Source organism: Sardina pilchardus, chromosome 5, assembly GCF_963854185.1.
Source record: "Sardina pilchardus chromosome 5, fSarPil1.1, whole genome shotgun sequence".
Classification (NCBI taxonomy): domain Eukaryota; kingdom Metazoa; phylum Chordata; class Actinopteri; order Clupeiformes; family Clupeidae; genus Sardina; species Sardina pilchardus.
Window position 1 is genome coordinate 25096552 of NC_084998.1, and position 21308 is coordinate 25117859.

Here is a 21308-nt window from a genome sequence, read left to right on the forward strand (position 1 = left end):
ACTCCTACTACTAATAACAAGACTCATCAACATCAACAGGGTGATATTATGGTGGTGGTTGTTAGGGTTTTGCTATATGTTCTAAATGTCTTTTCCCTTTTTCAGGCATTGGAGAATCGTTCGTGAGGCTCTATGTGTGCCTGTGAGCTCAATTTCATTCTCATAATAGCATTGATATAGACTATTTCTCGTCAATCATAAAGTGTAGAGAATAAAAATTCTATAATAATCTTTGTTTTAATATTCTTCTCTGATGAAAAAACGTATCATCTGATTTTTTTTACAGAGGACCAGGGAGGAAGTTTACCAGCTTTGTGCCGGCATAGTAGTGAAAGTGGTCCGGACGGCTCATTATTACCTAATCCCAGCCCTCAGTGAAGTTCTGGCTGTTCCTGCTGCACATGTCATTCTATATGGAACGAAAAGGTCAGGGTAACACCTATTTCTGCAACAATATGAATGAATGTTATATTATGCGCATTGGCTGTAAATGTTCTATTTGGATGTAATCATTTCGTACTCACCAAGATTTTGATTAGTGACTAATTGTGCATTTTATTGTAACTGAAGTAGCGCTTTTTGAGCGCAAATTGAGCTTAAGTAGCATCGTTATAGGGCATTCATTGTTTTCTCTCATTGATTTTAGTTCAGCTTTGGTATCTACACGTGGTCATTATGTCTCGTAACAGGTTTGGCACTTCAGAGGCCAAGAATGCTGAAGAGTCATGTCTGGGAGAAGGACCTCAGAGAATTACCTATGAAAGGCCCTTGGCAGCTGCCAAGATGGAAGTAGATGGGATTTTGCAGGAGCCTGTCAGGATAGTCAGTGGTTTGCCGTCAGCTGTGCCTGCGTTAGTGAAGGAACCCAAGTCTGAAGCCTCAGGACTTTCCAGCTCTATCCCGCTGCTCAACCAGCTGACTGATGCCGAATTTCAAAATAGGGCAACAAATCGAGTCAGTGAGATTTTGCTCAGAAATCTTGAGAACGATTCCTGCCCTGAATTACCAGCTGGCATGTCTGTTGAAGATCACGATGATGATGAAGAAGAGGATGATGATGAGCCAAATGCCCAATTGGAAAGTCAGGCAAAACACTTTCTAGCCTTTATTGACCCTCTGTCATTGGCATTTGCAGATGATCTAGTTGGTGAAATCATGGAATCCATGAACGAGACTGTCTCCAGTCAAGATTATCATGTGGCAGCATTTGATGTTGTCGAATACATTACTGAGGGGATGAAGGATCTTGTGGAGACAGCGCGAGGCATAGGAGCTGTTTCTGTCAAAAAGATCTGCGCAACATCTCAAAGAATGTTCAGTGCCATTAAGAATGTTGTGGGAAACTTGTTTTCTAAATCTGCCTACTCTGACAGAAAAGAGGAAACAACAATGGCATATGCCAGAAATGTCATTTGCGACGTGATTATCTCCATGCAGAGTGACCTTCGAGATTTCAAGAGTGCAGAAAATGTAGAGCAAGCAGCTCTGATTCATAAGATCCTTGGTGCCATGTTGAATGAAGTGCAAATGATTGACATCAAAATAGGCAAGGATAGGCCACAAAGCCATCGACTGCCGTCACCCTCTTCTGCTGACTCAGAAGTAAATGACCAGAACAGACTCCGTGACACTCCTGATTCCCCTGAGGTACCTATCAAAGGGATTTCCCCTGTTCTCGTGTGTTCCAATATTGGAATGAAGGACTCGTCATTGTCTAGTAAATGTTCACACGAGACCATCACTCATGTGGTAGACACCATCTTCGAATCGGGGAAACGTGTTCACATCACTAGAAGACTGGACGAATTAATGTCAGACACCAAAATGATGGAGTATTCTCATAATATTGCAGGTGAAGTACAGAAGCTCCTTAAAAATTATCATGGTGTCCAGACTATATCTGTGCCAGTGGGGAAGAGTCTCTCAGACTCCGTCCTGTACAAGTTGCGACCAAGAGCCGTAGGAAAGAATGAAATTCCATCAGGTTTCATTTACGGTTATGTAGAGGAGGCTGTAAAGCGACTTGTCCTGTCATTTTTATTCCCCTCAATCTCTTCATCAACGTCTGAGGAGTTTGGGAGCACAGTGGATGTATTCACGCAAGTGATGACACAAGTAGTCATGGAGACACTTTCCACACAGTCACAGGATAACATAGCTTCCTCACGTAACAGCACTGATGACATCAAGGAATTGGTCAAGGATGATCAGAAACTGTCAGACAAACAGGCACAGGACACCAAAACGCCATCTTTCACTAGTAGCTCAGACAATGTGCTCCCACACATTTTTGATGAACATGGTGAAAGAGGTACCTCTTTGTCTCACTTAAGTCTCTTAGAGTCCAATAACTATGCCTCCTTGGTGTCTATGCTGGTCATCCAACTTCTGAAGAAGATTAATAGTTTACACCAGAATGTTGACCAGAACACACTTCCAGACAATGTTCTGGATATGTCCAATGACTTGATTGTGGAAGTTCTGAATCAGCTGAATATAACTTTTGGCATCAGAAGTGATGGACATCATCCACAGGAAGTGAATATTCACCAAATTTTCAGAGTTGTTTACAAGGAGCTCACTCAGGACTTTGGGTCTGAAAACATACTCTGTTCTGCCCTGAAGTCACAAAATCCATCTTTGACATCTTCACTGGTAGAAAAACTGACAAAGGCAATTGTAAAGACATGTAGCCCCCCGAGCACACCAGCATCTGCATGTCTACCACCAAGTCAAACTGCAATTGGACCTCAGAAAAAAAGAGAGGAAAAGACAAGGAACAACATGTTTCCCTTTCGGCTGAAGATGCCGACATTCAACTGGAAGGTAGAGTATCATGCTTATCATTTAGTTCATATAGGTCATGAGGTGTTGTACTGCACAGTAAAGCATACATTGCAATACCTAGTTGTAGGGTATAACTTTTAGTTTCTATAAATGTTCTTCAGAAATCAAGGAGAGGAGAACTCAGTGACTGCAAGGATTCTCCTGTTGCAAAGACAAGTAAGTTCTTGTTGGTATTTAAACCTGATTCCCCTGCTGTAACTTACAGTTTGAATAGATAGGATACTGTATATGAACTACATTTTGTTTGCCATAGGTTCGTCTAGAGTTCAGGCAAATGCATCCTTGTCTGAGTTGAGAGAGTCTCCTGTGTCTGCTGGCCCACTGGAGGTGCCACTGGAGGAAGCGACCGTGGGGTGCTGTTTCTTCAGGATCCCCAAGTTCAAGCTCTCCTTCAAGGTGGAGTTCAGTTCATGCTAACACATGTATTGAGTTTAACCATGCTTATCTCATAGATTAGTGACTGAAGGACAAATTTGATTCAACATGATCTGTGAGTATGCACATGAAATATCTCATCATCAGTGTTTGAATTTGAAATAATTAATCTCTTTCTAATTTTATCAGAAATTAATGAGAGGTGCTAAAGTTGCACATTGTGACTATGTCAACTCAAGTGAAGAAACCAACAATGTGCCAGGTAATAAAAACAACAACAACAAAAAATAGATACAAACATTGACCATTCAGTCATTGAAACTATTCTGAAATGTCTTTGACATATTCTTCCAGGCTGTGCAACATCCTCTCATGAGATTCAGCTTGAAAAGACCACTGCTGAGCTCACTGCCTCTGAGGGTCCAACCAAACCAGAAGAGACTGTATCAGGGCTTGCCAACGCATCCTCTCTTGAGATGTGACCTTCTCACTGGAATCAACTACACCATCAGATTATCTTTTCTACACCTAAATCCGGCTATTTTCATTGACCAAATACTTTATTTTCATTGAACTTGTCAAAGTCAAATTAAATATGCATTCAATGAAATAATGACATTTGTATTTACTGTAATGGAAATAACATAAAATGACTGATTCACTGACCCCTGGTGGATGTAAAAGTGTTATGTGTTCTGTTAGAATTGAATCTAAATTGGGTAATGGTCTAGAATGGTGTAAATAGAGTTTTTATCATGTGGTTGGTTCCACCACTAATTAGACTCAATAACACTGCAAAAACAAAAATGGAGATGATGAAGAAAGCTAAACATCAGGTCATTATCTGGTCCCAAATTCAAATGTGATTCTTGAAAAAGTCTTTGAGAGGAGCTTTAAAATTATTTCAAACTAATTAACAAATTTGACCAATATCACAAATATTAGGTAGACTACACTTCATTTCCTCACCATGAAAACAGCAACAACAAAAAAAATGCTAAAAAAAAGTATTAATGAATGTTTTCTATGAAAAGCACAGGGCAGGTCAGGCCATTGTGACGCACAGGATATCAGAAGTTGTACCGCGTGCGTCATAATATAGGTGTTTTCATGGTGATGTTTCAAGTTCTCTCTTTCGAACAAAACTGAACCAAAACTTGATTGAGCACGGCGACTTTGCTGGGTTTTGTATGCTGACTTATTTTAAAAGACTGAAATTATATTTGCAGGCTTCTGTCTTCCCGACTTCGTAATGTCGGAAGGAAACGAGGTAAATTAAGTAATTATTTGAGTCAAATGTATTTGTTACACAGGTGAGGTAGGCTATTCACTGTACTATTGTAGAATTAATTAAATCTTTGACGTTATGCCGTAGCCTATAGCCTACTCATCTGAACGAATAGCTCAGCAGTCTATCAAATGCCGGAAAGGCATAGTATTTACTTAGGTTATAATATCCTGGCATAGAACAACTGGTAAAAGCGATGCCAACCGGATACAGTAGAGTACCTCTTTGTCTCACTTAAGTCTCTTAGAGTCCAATAACTATGCCTCCTTGGTGTCTATGCTGGTCATCCAACTTCTGAAGAAGATTAATAGTTTACACCAGAATATTGATCAGAACACACTTCCAGATGATGTTCTGGATATGTCCAATGACTTGATTGTGGAAGTTCTGAATCAGCTGAATATAACTTTTGGCATCAGAAGTGATGGACATCATCCACAGGAAGTGAATATTCACCAAATTTTCAGAGTTGTTTACAAGGAGCTCACTCAGGACTTTGGGTCTGAAAACATACTCTGTTCTGCCCTGAAGTCACAAAATCCATCTTTGACATCTTCACTGGTAGAAAAACTGACAAAGGCAATTGTAAAGACATGTAGCCCCCCGAGCACACCAGCATCTGCATGTCTACCACCAAGTCAAACTGCAATTGGACCTCAGAAAAAAAGAGAGGAGAAGACAAGGAACAACATGTTTCCCTTTCGGCTGAAGATGCCGACATTCAACTGGAAGGTAGAGTATCATGCTTATCATTTAGTTCATATAGGTCATGAGGTGTTGTACTGCACAGTAAAGCATACATTGCAATACCTAGTTGTAGGGTATAACTTTTAGTTTCTATAAATGTTCTTCAGAAATCAAGGAGAGGAGAACTCAGTGACTGCAAGGATTCTCCTGTTGCAAAGACAAGTAAGTTCTTGTTGGTATTTAAACCTGATTCCCCTGCTGTAACTTACAGTTTGAATAGATAGGATACTGTATATGAACTACATTTTGTTTGCCATAGGTTCGTCTAGAGTTCAGGCAAATGCATCCTTGTCTGAGTTGAGAGAGTCTCCTGTGTCTGCTGGTCCACTGGAGGTGCCACTGGAGGAAGCGACCGTGGGGTGCTGTTTCTTCAGGATCCCCAAGTTCAAGCTCTCCTTCAAGGTGGAGTTCAGTTCATGCTAACACATGTATTGAGTTTAACCATGCTTATCTCATAGATTAGTGACTGAAGGACAAATTTGATTCAACATGATCTGTGAGTATGCACATGAAATATCTCATCATCAGTGTTTGAATTTGAAATAATTAATCTCTTTCTAATTTTATCAGAAATTAATGAGAGGTGCTAAAGTTGCACATTGTGACTATGTCAACTCAAGTGAAGAAACCAACAATGTGCCAGGTAATAAAAACAACAACAACAAAAAATAGATACAAACATTGACCATTCAGTCATTGAAACTATTCTGAAATGTCTTTGACATATTCTTCCAGGCTGTGCAACATCCTCTCATGAGATTCAGCTTGAAAAGACCACTGCTGAGCTCACTGCCTCTGAGGGTCCAACCAAACCAGAAGAGACTGTATCAGGGCTTGCCAACGCATCCTCTCTTGAGATGTGACCTTCTCACTGGAATCAACTACACCATCAGATTATCTTTTCTACACCTAAATCCGGCTATTTTCATTGACCAAATACTTTATTTTCATTGAACTTGTCAAAGTCAAATTAAATATACATTCAATGAAATAATGACATTTGTATTTACTGTAATGGAAATAACATAAAATGACTGATTCACTGACCCCTGGTGGATGTAAAAGTGTTATGTGTTCTGTTAGAATTGAATCTAAATTGGGTAATGGTCTAGAATGGTGTAAATAGAGTTTTTATCATGTGGTTGGTTCCACCACTAATTAGACTCAATAACACTGCAAAAACAAAAATGGAGATGATGAAGAAAGCTAAACATCAGGTCATTATCTGGTCCCAAATTCAAATGTGATTCTTGAAAAAGTCTTTGAGAGGAGCTTTAAAATTATTTCAAATTACATTAACAAATTTGACCAATATCACAAATATTAGGTAGACTACACTTCATTTCCTCACCATGAAAACAGCAACAACAAAAAAAAAATGCTAAAAAAAAGTATTAATGAATGTTTTCTATGAAAATTATGTTAATCAACATGAATTGTTATTCTTGTGAATCAAAAATAAATATTATTATAAACAAATGATATTCCTCATATGTGTTAGTAGTACCCATGTCAGTGGAAGGTATGTCCTGAGGAGCACAGAAATTGTTGAATTGTAATGCATCAAATTACAAGGTCAGAAAGAGAGATAAAAGAACTATATTGTCGATCTGAGAGGTCCCAGGTTTTACTGTAAGTGGCTCCCAATTAGGCCACCAATTAGCCACGTCACCACAAACCTAGAGCTCCCCCTGCTGGCACAGACAAACACAGAACAGCAGCCAACAGATTTACACAGATTGACCAAGAGGGCCAGGGACGAACCCAACACGGGAAAGCTGGATCGTCACAATTCACATTTTACAAGGCGACCCTATTTTATCCGAATTCAGGCTGTAAGAGTGAAGTGCATTATATGGGTTACCTACCAATATCACGTGGGTACATATGCGATACAGTAGGCCTATTTGTATCTGTGACAGATAATGTAATGACTTTCTGATGAACCAACAGTAGAAATATGGCATTGAGATAGTCAGTCAATCACTGAAGTGGGTGACGGCCTAATACCAACACCTACTTTGAATTTGGGAGGGGAGGGGAGGCAGGGCCCATAGTGTGCGCAAAGGACCGGTCCAACACCTACTTTGAAATGGGGAGGGGAGGGGAGGCAGGGCCCATAGTGTGCGCAAAGGACCGGTTTGCCTGTGCAATTCAGTCGCTTGAGTCCCCATTAATATATTGTTATTTCTATAATGGGCAGGCATGGATGCTCACACTAATACGTTCCATTACCTTGATATCATATTAGATGCTGAATACAGAGAAGGGCACACTGATTCAGAGAATGAATGCTAGTGTGTGGCCCAATATGGCTCATAGGGTTAGGGACCAGGTGAGTATTTTCCAACGCTTAAAACAAAATGAATTGTTTTCCTAATCAATTCTACTCAAACTTTACTGTCCCTGATCTGAGCTAGGCCTATGTGATCTCAGACACCTGGCGGCCTTTGGTTAGGTTGATAGAAGGAGACCAGTGAGATCCTCTGTAATCTGGTAAAAAAAAGACACTATAAATAGGCTGTAAACGCATGAAATAAATGTCACCTAGGCTACCTGACGACAAGGCTACTCTTGCGCGTAATCAAATGACTGAAAGGCTACGATTAGCAACATTGTGCTCAAACTTATACATCGTGTCCTAGCATGCTGCCTCGAGTGCCATGTTTTATTTTGTTTTATTTATTTATTTATTTATTTATTTTGACCTAATCTGGTGTGATTAAGAACGATTTTGTGAAGATTGGAAATGTAAAGCAAGCACGGGGCAGGTCAGGCCATTGTGACGCACAGGATATCAGAAGTTGTACCGCGTGCGTCATAATATAGGTGTTTTCATGGTGATGTTTCAAGTTCTCTCTTTCGAACAAAACTGAACCAAAACTTGATTGAGCACGGCGACTTTGCTGGGTTTTGTATGCTGACTTATTTTAAAAGACTGAAATTATATTTGCAGGCTTCTGTCTTCCCGACTTCGTAATGTCGGAAGGAAACGAGGTAAATTAAGTAATTATTTGAGTCAAATGTATCTGTTACACAGGTGAGGTAGGCTATTCACTGTACTATTGTAGAATTAATTAAATCTTTGACGTTATGCCGTAGCCTATAGCCTACTCATCTGAACGAATAGCTCAGCAGTCTATCAAATGCCGGAAAGGCATAGTATTTACTTAGGTTATAATATCCTGGCATAGAACAAATGGTAAAAGCGATGCCAACCGGATACAGTAGAGAATAATTCACCCCGAGTCATAGGCCTATGGCTGACAAGTTATTTTGACATTAACTAAATTCATAGGCTAGGCCTACTGTATATTCTACTAGGCTATTGTGAATAAATGAATGATTGTGTGTTGTGCCATTATAGCCAAAGAAGAAATCTTCTGAGGAATCAAGGGCTGAATGTAGCTCCATCATGAGGACCTCAACGATTGATGCAGGTTAGTCTAAATCAAATTCAGACGTGCTAAATAGCCTAATGTCAATATAATAGTAAAAAATAATGCTTAATGGTCAGAAAAATGTGGTTATTGTCATACAATTAGCACAAGTGCTTCATCCCATTTAAACCTTTTCCATTCAACTTATAACTGTAGTGATATTTTCAGATTTGGATCATATGAATCTTTCTCCCATGATACGCCACCTTGTGGAAAACATGACGGAAGAGTAAGAGACTCTAACACTACTACTCCTACTACTAATAACAAGACTCATCAACATCAACAGGGTGATATTATGGTGGTGGTTGTTAGGGTTTTGCTATATGTTCTAAATGTCTTTTCCCTTTTTCAGGCATTGGAGAATCGTTCGTGAGGCTCTATGTGTGCCTGTGAGCTCAATTTCATTCTCATAATAGCATTGATATAGACTATTTCTCGTCAATCATAAAGTGTAGAGAATAAAAATTCTATAATAATCTTTGTTTTAATATTCTTCTCTGATGAAAAAACGTATCATCTGATTTTTTTTACAGAGGACCAGGGAGGAAGTTTACCAGCTTTGTGCCGGCATAGTAGTGAAAGTGGTCCGGACGGCTCATTATTACCTAATCCCAGCCCTCAGTGAAGTTCTGGCTGTTCCTGCTGCACATGTCATTCTATATGGAACGAAAAGGTCAGGGTAACACCTATTTCTGCAACAATATGAATGAATGTTATATTATGCGCATTGGCTGTAAATGTTCTATTTGGATGTAATCATTTCGTACTCACCAAGATTTTGATTAGTGACTAATTGTGCATTTTATTGTAACTGAAGTAGCGCTTTTTGAGCGCAAATTGAGCTTAAGTAGCATCGTTATAGGGCATTCATTGTTTTCTCTCATTGATTTTAGTTCAGCTTTGGTATCTACACGTGGTCATTATGTCTCGTAACAGGTTTGGCACTTCAGAGGCCAAGAATGCTGAAGAGTCATGTCTGGGAGAAGGACCTCAGAGAATTACCTATGAAAGGCCCTTGGCAGCTGCCAAGATGGAAGTAGATGGGATTTTGCAGGAGCCTGTCAGGATAGTCAGTGGTTTGCCGTCAGCTGTGCCTGCGTTAGTGAAGGAACCCAAGTCTGAAGCCTCAGGACTTTCCAGCTCTATCCCGCTGCTCAACCAGCTGACTGATGCCGAATTTCAAAATAGGGCAACAAATCGAGTCAGTGAGATTTTGCTCAGAAATCTTGAGAACGATTCCTGCCCTGAATTACCAGCTGGCATGTCTGTTGAAGATCACGATGATGATGAAGAAGAGGATGATGATGAGCCAAATGCCCAATTGGAAAGTCAGGCAAAACACTTTCTAGCCTTTATTGACCCTCTGTCATTGGCATTTGCAGATGATCTAGTTGGTGAAATCATGGAATCCATGAACGAGACTGTCTCCAGTCAAGATTATCATGTGGCAGCATTTGATGTTGTCGAATACATTACTGAGGGGATGAAGGATCTTGTGGAGACAGCGCGAGGCATAGGAGCTGTTTCTGTCAAAAAGATCTGCGCAACATCTCAAAGAATGTTCAGTGCCATTAAGAATGTTGTGGGAAACTTGTTTTCTAAATCTGCCTACTCTGACAGAAAAGAGGAAACAACAATGGCATATGCCAGAAATGTCATTTGCGACGTGATTATCTCCATGCAGAGTGACCTTCGAGATTTCAAGAGTGCAGAAAATGTAGAGCAAGCAGCTCTGATTCATAAGATCCTTGGTGCCATGTTGAATGAAGTGCAAATGATTGACATCAAAATAGGCAAGGATAGGCCACAAAGCCATCGACTGCCGTCACCCTCTTCTGCTGACTCAGAAGTAAATGACCAGAACAGACTCCGTGACACTCCTGATTCCCCTGAGGTACCTATCAAAGGGATTTCCCCTGTTCTCGTGTGTTCCAATATTGGAATGAAGGACTCGTCATTGTCTAGTAAATGTTCACACGAGACCATCACTCATGTGGTAGACACCATCTTCGAATCGGGGAAACGTGTTCACATCACTAGAAGACTGGACGAATTAATGTCAGACACCAAAATGATGGAGTATTCTCATAATATTGCAGGTGAAGTACAGAAGCTCCTTAAAAATTATCATGGTGTCCAGACTATATCTGTGCCAGTGGGGAAGAGTCTCTCAGACTCCGTCCTGTACAAGTTGCGACCAAGAGCCGTAGGAAAGAATGAAATTCCATCAGGTTTCATTTACGGTTATGTAGAGGAGGCTGTAAAGCGACTTGTCCTGTCATTTTTATTCCCCTCAATCTCTTCATCAACGTCTGAGGAGTTTGGGAGCACAGTGGATGTATTCACGCAAGTGATGACACAAGTAGTCATGGAGACACTTTCCACACAGTCACAGGATAACATAGCTTCCTCACGTAACAGCACTGATGACATCAAGGAATTGGTCAAGGATGATCAGAAACTGTCAGACAAACAGGCACAGGACACCAAAACGCCATCTTTCACTAGTAGCTCAGACAATGTGCTCCCACACATTTTTGATGAACATGGTGAAAGAGGTACCTCTTTGTCTCACTTAAGTCTCTTAGAGTCCAATAACTATGCCTCCTTGGTGTCTATGCTGGTCATCCAACTTCTGAAGAAGATTAATAGTTTACACCAGAATGTTGACCAGAACACACTTCCAGACAATGTTCTGGATATGTCCAATGACTTGATTGTGGAAGTTCTGAATCAGCTGAATATAACTTTTGGCATCAGAAGTGATGGACATCATCCACAGGAAGTGAATATTCACCAAATTTTCAGAGTTGTTTACAAGGAGCTCACTCAGGACTTTGGGTCTGAAAACATACTCTGTTCTGCCCTGAAGTCACAAAATCCATCTTTGACATCTTCACTGGTAGAAAAACTGACAAAGGCAATTGTAAAGACATGTAGCCCCCCGAGCACACCAGCATCTGCATGTCTACCACCAAGTCAAACTGCAATTGGACCTCAGAAAAAAAGAGAGGAAAAGACAAGGAACAACATGTTTCCCTTTCGGCTGAAGATGCCGACATTCAACTGGAAGGTAGAGTATCATGCTTATCATTTAGTTCATATAGGTCATGAGGTGTTGTACTGCACAGTAAAGCATACATTGCAATACCTAGTTGTAGGGTATAACTTTTAGTTTCTATAAATGTTCTTCAGAAATCAAGGAGAGGAGAACTCAGTGACTGCAAGGATTCTCCTGTTGCAAAGACAAGTAAGTTCTTGTTGGTATTTAAACCTGATTCCCCTGCTGTAACTTACAGTTTGAATAGATAGGATACTGTATATGAACTACATTTTGTTTGCCATAGGTTCGTCTAGAGTTCAGGCAAATGCATCCTTGTCTGAGTTGAGAGAGTCTCCTGTGTCTGCTGGCCCACTGGAGGTGCCACTGGAGGAAGCGACCGTGGGGTGCTGTTTCTTCAGGATCCCCAAGTTCAAGCTCTCCTTCAAGGTGGAGTTCAGTTCATGCTAACACATGTATTGAGTTTAACCATGCTTATCTCATAGATTAGTGACTGAAGGACAAATTTGATTCAACATGATCTGTGAGTATGCACATGAAATATCTCATCATCAGTGTTTGAATTTGAAATAATTAATCTCTTTCTAATTTTATCAGAAATTAATGAGAGGTGCTAAAGTTGCACATTGTGACTATGTCAACTCAAGTGAAGAAACCAACAATGTGCCAGGTAATAAAAACAACAACAACAAAAAATAGATACAAACATTGACCATTCAGTCATTGAAACTATTCTGAAATGTCTTTGACATATTCTTCCAGGCTGTGCAACATCCTCTCATGAGATTCAGCTTGAAAAGACCACTGCTGAGCTCACTGCCTCTGAGGGTCCAACCAAACCAGAAGAGACTGTATCAGGGCTTGCCAACGCATCCTCTCTTGAGATGTGACCTTCTCACTGGAATCAACTACACCATCAGATTATCTTTTCTACACCTAAATCCGGCTATTTTCATTGACCAAATACTTTATTTTCATTGAACTTGTCAAAGTCAAATTAAATATGCATTCAATGAAATAATGACATTTGTATTTACTGTAATGGAAATAACATAAAATGACTGATTCACTGACCCCTGGTGGATGTAAAAGTGTTATGTGTTCTGTTAGAATTAAATCTAAATTGGGTAATGGTCTAGAATGGTGTAAATAGAGTTTTTATCATGTGGTTGGTTCCACCACTAATTAGACTCAATAACACTGCAAAAACAAAAATGGAGATGATGAAGAAAGCTAAACATCAGGTCATTATCTGGTCCCAAATTCAAATGTGATTCTTGAAAAAGTCTTTGAGAGGAGCTTTAAAATTATTTCAAATTACATTAACAAATTTGACCAATATCACAAATATTAGGTAGACTACACTTCATTTCCTCACCATGAAAACAGCAACAACAAAAAAAAAATGCTAAAAAAAAGTATTAATGAATGTTTTCTATGAAAATTATGTTAATCAACATGAATTGTTATTCTTGTGAATCAAAAATAAATATTATTATAAACAAATGATATTCCTCATATGTGTTAGTAGTACCCATGTCAGTGGAAGGTACAGTATGTCCTGAGGAGCACAGAAATTGTTGAATTGTAATGCATCAAATTACAAGGTCAGAAAGAGAGATAAAAGAACTATATTGTCGATCTGAGAGGTCCCAGGTTTTACTGTAAGTGGCTCCCAATTAGGCCACCAATTAGCCACGTCACCACAAACCTAGAGCTCCCCCTGCTGGCACAGACAAACACAGAACAGCAGCCAACAGATTTACACAGATTGACCAAGAGGGCCAGGGACGAACCCAACACGGGAAAGCTGGATCGTCACAATTCACATTTTACAAGGCGACCCTATTTTATCCGAATTCAGGCTGTAAGAGTGAAGTGCATTATATGGGTTACCTACCAATATCACGTGGGTACATATGCGATACAGTAGGCCTATTTGTATCTGTGACAGATAATGTAATGACTTTCTGATGAACCAACAGTAGAAATATGGCATTGAGATAGTCAGTCAATCACTGAAGTGGGTGACGGCCTAATACCAACACCTACTTTGAATTTGGGAGGGGAGGGGAGGCAGGGCCCATAGTGTGCGCAAAGGACCGGTCCAACACCTACTTTGAAATGGGGAGGGGAGGGGAGGCAGGGCCCATAGTGTGCGCAAAGGACCGGTTTGCCTGTGCAATTCAGTCGCTTGAGTCCCCATTAATATATTGTTATTTCTATAATGGGCAGGCATGGATGCTCACACTAATACGTTCCATTACCTTGATATCATATTAGATGCTGAATACAGAGAAGGGCACACTGATTCAGAGAATGAATGCTAGTGTGTGGCCCAATATGGCTCATAGGGTTAGGGACCAGGTGAGTATTTTCCAACGCTTAAAACAAAATGAATTGTTTTCCTAATCAATTCTACTCAAACTTTACTGTCCCTGATCTGAGCTAGGCCTATGTGATCTCAGACACCTGGCGGCCTTTGGTTAGGTTGATAGAAGGAGACCAGTGAGATCCTCTGTAATCTGGTAAAAAAAAAAGACACTATAAATAGGCTGTAAACGCATGAAATAAATGTCACCTAGGCTACCAGACGACAAGGCTACTCTTGCGCGTAATCAAATGACTGAAAGGCTACGATTAGCAACATTGTGCTCAAACTTATACATCGTGTCCTAGCATGCTGCCTCGAGTGCCATGTTTTATTTTGTTTTATTTATTTATTTATTTATTTATTTTGACCTAATCTGGTGTGATTAAGAACGATTTTGTGAAGATTGGAAATGTAAAGCAAGCACGGGGCAGGTCAGGCCATTGTGACGCACAGGATATCAGAAGTTGTACCGCGTGCGTCATAATATAGGTGTTTTCATGGTGATGTTTCAAGTTCTCTCTTTCGAACAAAACTGAACCAAAACTTGATTGAGCACGGCGACTTTGCTGGGTTTTGTATGCTGACTTATTTTAAAAGACTGAAATTATATTTGCAGGCTTCTGTCTTCCCGACTTCGTAATGTCGGAAGGAAACGAGGTAAATTAAGTAATTATTTGAGTCAAATGTATCTGTTACACAGGTGAGGTAGGCTATTCACTGTACTATTGTAGAATTAATTAAATCTTTGACGTTATGCCGTAGCCTATAGCCTACTCATCTGAACGAATAGCTCAGCAGTCTATCAAATGCCGGAAAGGCATAGTATTTACTTAGGTTATAATATCCTGGCATAGAACAACTGGTAAAAGCGATGCCAACCGGATACAGTAGAGAATAATTCCCCCCGAGTCATAGGCCTATGGCTGACAAGTTATTTTGACATTAACTAAATTCATAGGCTAGGCCTACTGTATATTCTACTAGGCTATTGTGAATAAATGAATGATTGTGTGTTGTGCCATAGCCAAAGAAGAAATCTTCTGAGGAATCAAGGGCTGAATGTAGCTCCATCATGAGGACCTCAACGATTGATGCAGGTTAGTCTAAATCAAACTCAGACGTGCTAAATAGCCTAATGTCAATATAATAGTAAAAAATAATGCTTAATGGTCAGAACAATGTGGTTATTGTGCCTCATCCCATTTAAAACTTTTCCATTCAACTTATACTGTAACTGTAGTGATATTTTCAGATTTGGATCATATGAATCTTTCTCCCATGATACGCCACCTTGTGGAAAACATGACGGAAGAGTAAGAGACTCTAACACTACTACTACTCCTACTACTAATAACAAGACTCATCAACATCAACAGGGTGATATTATGGTGGTGGTTGTTAGGGTTTTGCTATATGTTCTAAATGTCTTTTCCCTTTTTCAGGCATTGGAGAATCGTTCGTGAGGCTCTATGTGTGCCTGTGAGCTCAATTTCATTCTCATAATAGCATTGATATAGACTATTTCTCGTCAATCATAAAGTGTAGAGAATAAAAATTCTATAATAATCTTTGTTTTAATATTCTTCTCTGATGAAAAAACGTATCATCTGATTTTTTTTACAGAGGACCAGGGAGGAAGTTTACCAGCTTTGTGCCGGCATAGTAGTGAAAGTGGTCCGGACGGCTCATTATTACCTAATCCCAGCCCTCAGTGAAGTTCTGGCTGTTCCTGCTGCACATGTCATTCTATATGGAACGAAAAGGTCAGGGTAACACCTATTTCTGCAACAATATGAATGAATGTTATATTATGCGCATTGGCTGTAAATGTTCTATTTGGATGTAATCATTTCGTACTCACCAAGATTTTGATTAGTGACTAATTGTGCATTTTATTGTAACTGAAGTAGCGCTTTTTGAGCGCAAATTGAGCTTAAGTAGCATCGTTATAGGGCATTCATTGTTTTCTCTCATTGATTTTAGTTCAGCTTTGGTATCTACACGTGGTCATTATGTCTCGTAACAGGTTTGGCACTTCAGAGGCCAAGAATGCTGAAGAGTCATGTCTGGGAGAAGGACCTCAGAGAATTACCTATGAAAGGCCCTTGGCAGCTGCCAAGATGGAAGTAGATGGGATTTTGCAGGAGCCTGTCAGGATAGTCAGTGGTTTGCCGTCAGCTGTGCCTGCGTTAGTGAAGGAACCCAAGTCTGAAGCCTCAGGACTTTCCAGCTCTATCCCGCTGCTCAACCAGCTGACTGATGCCGAATTTCAAAATAGGGCAACAAATCGAGTCAGTGAGATTTTGCTCAGAAATCTTGAGAACGATTCCTGCCCTGAATTACCAGCTGGCATGTCTGTTGAAGATCACGATGATGATGAAGAAGAGGATGATGATGAGCCAAATGCCCAATTGGAAAGTCAGGCAAAACACTTTCTAGCCTTTATTGACCCTCTGTCATTGGCATTTGCAGATGATCTAGTTGGTGAAATCATGGAATCCATGAACGAGACTGTCTCCAGTCAAGATTATCATGTGGCAGCATTTGATGTTGTCGAATACATTACTGAGGGGATGAAGGATCTTGTGGAGACAGCGCGAGGCATAGGAGCTGTTTCTGTCAAAAAGATCTGCGCAACATCTCAAAGAATGTTCAGTGCCATTAAGAATGTTGTGGGAAACTTGTTTTCTAAATCTGCCTACTCTGACAGAAAAGAGGAAACAACAATGGCATATGCCAGAAATGTCATTTGCGACGTGATTATCTCCATGCAGAGTGACCTTCGAGATTTCAAGAGTGCAGAAAATGTAGAGCAAGCAGCTCTGATTCATAAGATCCTTGGTGCCATGTTGAATGAAGTGCAAATGATTGACATCAAAATAGGCAAGGATAGGCCACAAAGCCATCGACTGCCGTCACCCTCTTCTGCTGACTCAGAAGTAAATGACCAGAACAGACTCCGTGACACTCCTGATTCCCCTGAGGTACCTATCAAAGGGATTTCCCCTGTTCTCGTGTGTTCCAATATTGGAATGAAGGACTCGTCATTGTCTAGTAAATGTTCACACGAGACCATCACTCATGTGGTAGACACCATCTTCGAATCGGGGAAACGTGTTCACATCACTAGAAGACTGGACGAATTAATGTCAGACACCAAAATGATGGAGTATTCTCATAATATTGCAGGTGAAGTACAGAAGCTCCTTAAAAATTATCATGGTGTCCAGACTATATCTGTGCCAGTGGGGAAGAGTCTCTCAGACTCCGTCCTGTACAAGTTGCGACCAAGAGCCGTAGGAAAGAATGAAATTCCATCAGGTTTCATTTACGGTTATGTAGAGGAGGCTGTAAAGCGACTTGTCCTGTCATTTTTATTCCCCTCAATCTCTTCATCAACGTCTGAGGAGTTTGGGAGCACAGTGGATGTATTCACGCAAGTGATGACACAAGTAGTCATGGAGACACTTTCCACACAGTCACAGGATAACATAGCTTCCTCACGTAACAGCACTGATGACATCAAGGAATTGGTCAAGGATGATCAGAAACTGTCAGACAAACAGGCACAGGACACCAAAACGCCATCTTTCACTAGTAGCTCAGACAATGTGCTCCCACACATTTTTGATGAACATGGTGAAAGAGGTACCTCTTTGTCTCACTTAAGTCTCTTAGAGTCCAATAACTATGCCTCCTTGGTGTCTATGCTGGTCATCCAACTTCTGAAGAAGATTAATAGTTTACACCAGAATATTGATCAGAACACACTTCCAGATGATGTTCTGGATATGTCCAATGACTTGATTGTGGAAGTTCTGAATCAGCTGAATATAACTTTTGGCATCAGAAGTGATGGACATCATCCACAGGAAGTGAATATTCACCAAATTTTCAGAGTTGTTTACAAGGAGCTCACTCAGGACTTTGGGTCTGAAAACATACTCTGTTCTGCCCTGAAGTCACAAAATCCATCTTTGACATCTTCACTGGTAGAAAAACTGACAAAGGCAATTGTAAAGACATGTAGCCCCCCGAGCACACCAGCATCTGCATGTCTACCACCAAGTCAAACTGCAATTGGACCTCAGAAAAAAAGAGAGGAAAAGACAAGGAACAACATGTTTCCCTTTCGGCTGAAGATGCCGACATTCAACTGGAAGGTAGAGTATCATGCTTATCATTTAGTTCATATAGGTCATGAGGTGTTGTACTGCACAGTAAAGCATACATTGCAATACCTAGTTGTAGGGTATAACTTTTAGTTTCTATAAATGTTCTTCAGAAATCAAGGAGAGGAGAACTCAGTGACTGCAAGGATTCTCCTGTTGCAAAGACAAGTAAGTTCTTGTTGGTATTTAAACCTGATTCCCCTGCTGTAACTTACAGTTTGAATAGATAGGATACTGTATATGAACTACATTTTGTTTGCCATAGGTTCGTCTAGAGTTCAGGCAAATGCATCCTTGTCTGAGTTGAGAGAGTCTCCTGTGTCTGCTGGTCCACTGGAGGTGCCACTGGAGGAAGCGACCGTGGGGTGCTGTTTCTTCAGGATCCCCAAGTTCAAGCTCTCCTTCAAGGTGGAGTTCAGTTCATGCTAACACATGTATTGAGTTTAACCATGCTTATCTCATAGATTAGTGACTGAAGGACAAATTTGATTCAACATGATCTGTGAGTATGCACATGAAATATCTCATCATCAGTGTTTGAATTTGAAATAATTAATCTCTTTCTAATTTTATCAGAAATTAATGAGAGGTGCTAAAGTTGCACATTGTGACTATGTCAACTCAAGTGAAGAAACCAACAATGTGCCAGGTAATAAAAACAACAACAACAAAAAATAGATACAAACATTGACCATTCAGTCATTGAAACTATTCTGAAATGTCTTTGACATATTCTTCCAGGCTGTGCAACATCCTCTCATGAGATTCAGCTTGAAAAGACCACTGCTGAGCTCACTGCCTCTGAGGGTCCAACCAAACCAGAAGAGACTGTATCAGGGCTTGCCAACGCATCCTCTCTTGAGATGTGACCTTCTCACTGGAATCAACTACACCATCAGATTATCTTTTCTACACCTAAATCCGGCTATTTTCATTGACCAAATACTTTATTTTTATTGAACTTGTCAAAGTCAAATTAAATATGCATTCAATGAAATAATGACATTTGTATTTACTGTAATGGAAATAACATAAAATGACTGATTCACTGACCCCTGGTGGATGTAAAAGTGTTCTACAGTATAATCTACAATGGATGTTCAATATATATCATTTATATTATTTTGAATGCAGAGATTTTTGCATTTTGCATTCTTTATAGGCCTAAACATTAGTTTTGTGTAGGTTTGAAAAAAAGAGAGAGAGACAGAGCTTTGAAAATATGTGTAAGCAATGGTAGAAAATGTATGTTTTCATATTTGTTCTGTGGGAGTCAGCAGAGTAGTTCTGTTTTCAAACACTTGATGGTGCTATTGTATACATTTTTAGAATGTACTGTACACAACCATAGTTATGTGTTCTGGTTTAATTAAATTCAAATTGGGTAATGGTCTAGAATGGTGTAAATAGAGTTTTTATCATGTGGTTGGTTCCACCACTAATTAGACTCAATAGCACTGCAAAAACAAAAATGGAGATGATGAAGAAAGCTAAACATCAGGTTATTATCTGGTCCCAAACTCAAACATAATTCCTGAAAAGAAAAGGCTTTGAGAGGAGCTTTATAAGTATTTAAAATTACATTAACAAATTTGACCAATATCACAAATATAAGGCTGTAGACTACACTACATTTTCTCACCATGAAAACAGCAAATTGGAAATGCTAGAAAAAGTATTAATTACATTAATGTTTTCTATGAAAATTATGTTAATCAACATGAATTGTTGTTTTTGTGAATCAAAATATTACTATAAACTAAAATTATATTCCTCATAATATAATTTATGTTATAGTCATATTCACTGGAAGGTACTGTATGTCCTGAGGAGCACAGAAATTGTTGAATTGTAATGCATCAAATTACAAGGTCAAAGAGCGAGATAAAACAAATATATTGTCGATCTGCGCGTAAGGCTGAGAATGATGAGGATGATTTTGGGGAGGGGGCTGGCCATGCGAATACTTCTGACAAGGGGAGAGAACGATGAGTGAGAGGATGTTGTCAACTCCAAAAGAACCGAGAACAGATATCTGAAGATAAAACGGTGAGATGGTGTGTTTCTTGTCTTTATAAAATCATTTAAGGTGTACAGAAGTATATAGAAATTGTTATGATTTTACACCACATATATGCAAATTTTAATTGCTTGGGGAATTGACAAATCTTTCAATTTTTTCTGATTTCACTTTGAGAGTTGTATTAATGCTTGTTTATTTCCAAATATTCGAGTTTTGTCACAATACATTTTGAGTTGACATACAGTTAAAAAATACAATAATTTGTGTTTTTAATAATTGCATTGAATCATGCATGTTGCTGTATTATGTGAGATAAATATCACAGAAACATAATAGTGGTAGAAACCTTTCAGACGGAATCTCAAGGGTTATAAGACAGCGAATGGTAAATCCATGAGATGAATCAATAGAATAGGTGGAGTAATTCAACAAACAAAACATTAACATGAACTATGCATAAACATATAGAATCAGACTATTCCATATTCTGTGATCCTCCATTGTGATTGTAATTCCCTGAAAATGTGTTTTGGTATTCATGGTTATGAAAATAGTAGAGTAAAACAGATGATTCTTTCCAATTGATAATGTTTCCTAATGGAATTTTTTAAAAGTATATTATTCTCAATGTTTTATCATTTAAGTGCCATTTGACACAGTTTTATTCGATTGTACTGATGATGCAAATTACTGCATTTATTTGAACAATGATGAAAATATTTACTTTTTGACTGTTATTTGAAAATCAAACCTGGACTACTTTGTCCTCCCACTACACCCTGTCATGGAACACTGAGCACAGAACCTTTCTGGCATAACACACTTCAGGAGGACAAAACCGTTTGGAGGTTGGGAAACGAAACGGTGATATTTCCAACAGAACAAGTTCATCTCCTCGCGCCGGCTCTCAGGTTGGTCCAGCACAAACATGTTTAAGTCATCAAGTCACACCGGTGAAAATATACCATGCTGTGGTTT

At 39.5% G+C, this 21308-nt stretch overlaps 1 protein-coding gene across 1 annotated transcript; it reads left to right on the forward strand.

Annotated features, from left to right (window-relative positions):
• The first annotated feature begins 16822 nt into the window (after positions 1–16822).
• LOC134079618 (uncharacterized) lies at positions 16823–19227 on the forward strand. Its single transcript, XM_062535713.1, has 5 exons — positions 16823–18298; positions 18421–18475; positions 18573–18715; positions 18884–18956; positions 19049–19227. Exons 1-5 carry the CDS (start codon positions 16862–16864, stop codon positions 19174–19176), a joined length of 1836 nt encoding a protein of 611 aa, XP_062391697.1. The 5' UTR covers positions 16823–16861; the 3' UTR covers positions 19177–19227.
• Positions 19228–21308: the final 2081 nt, after the last annotated feature.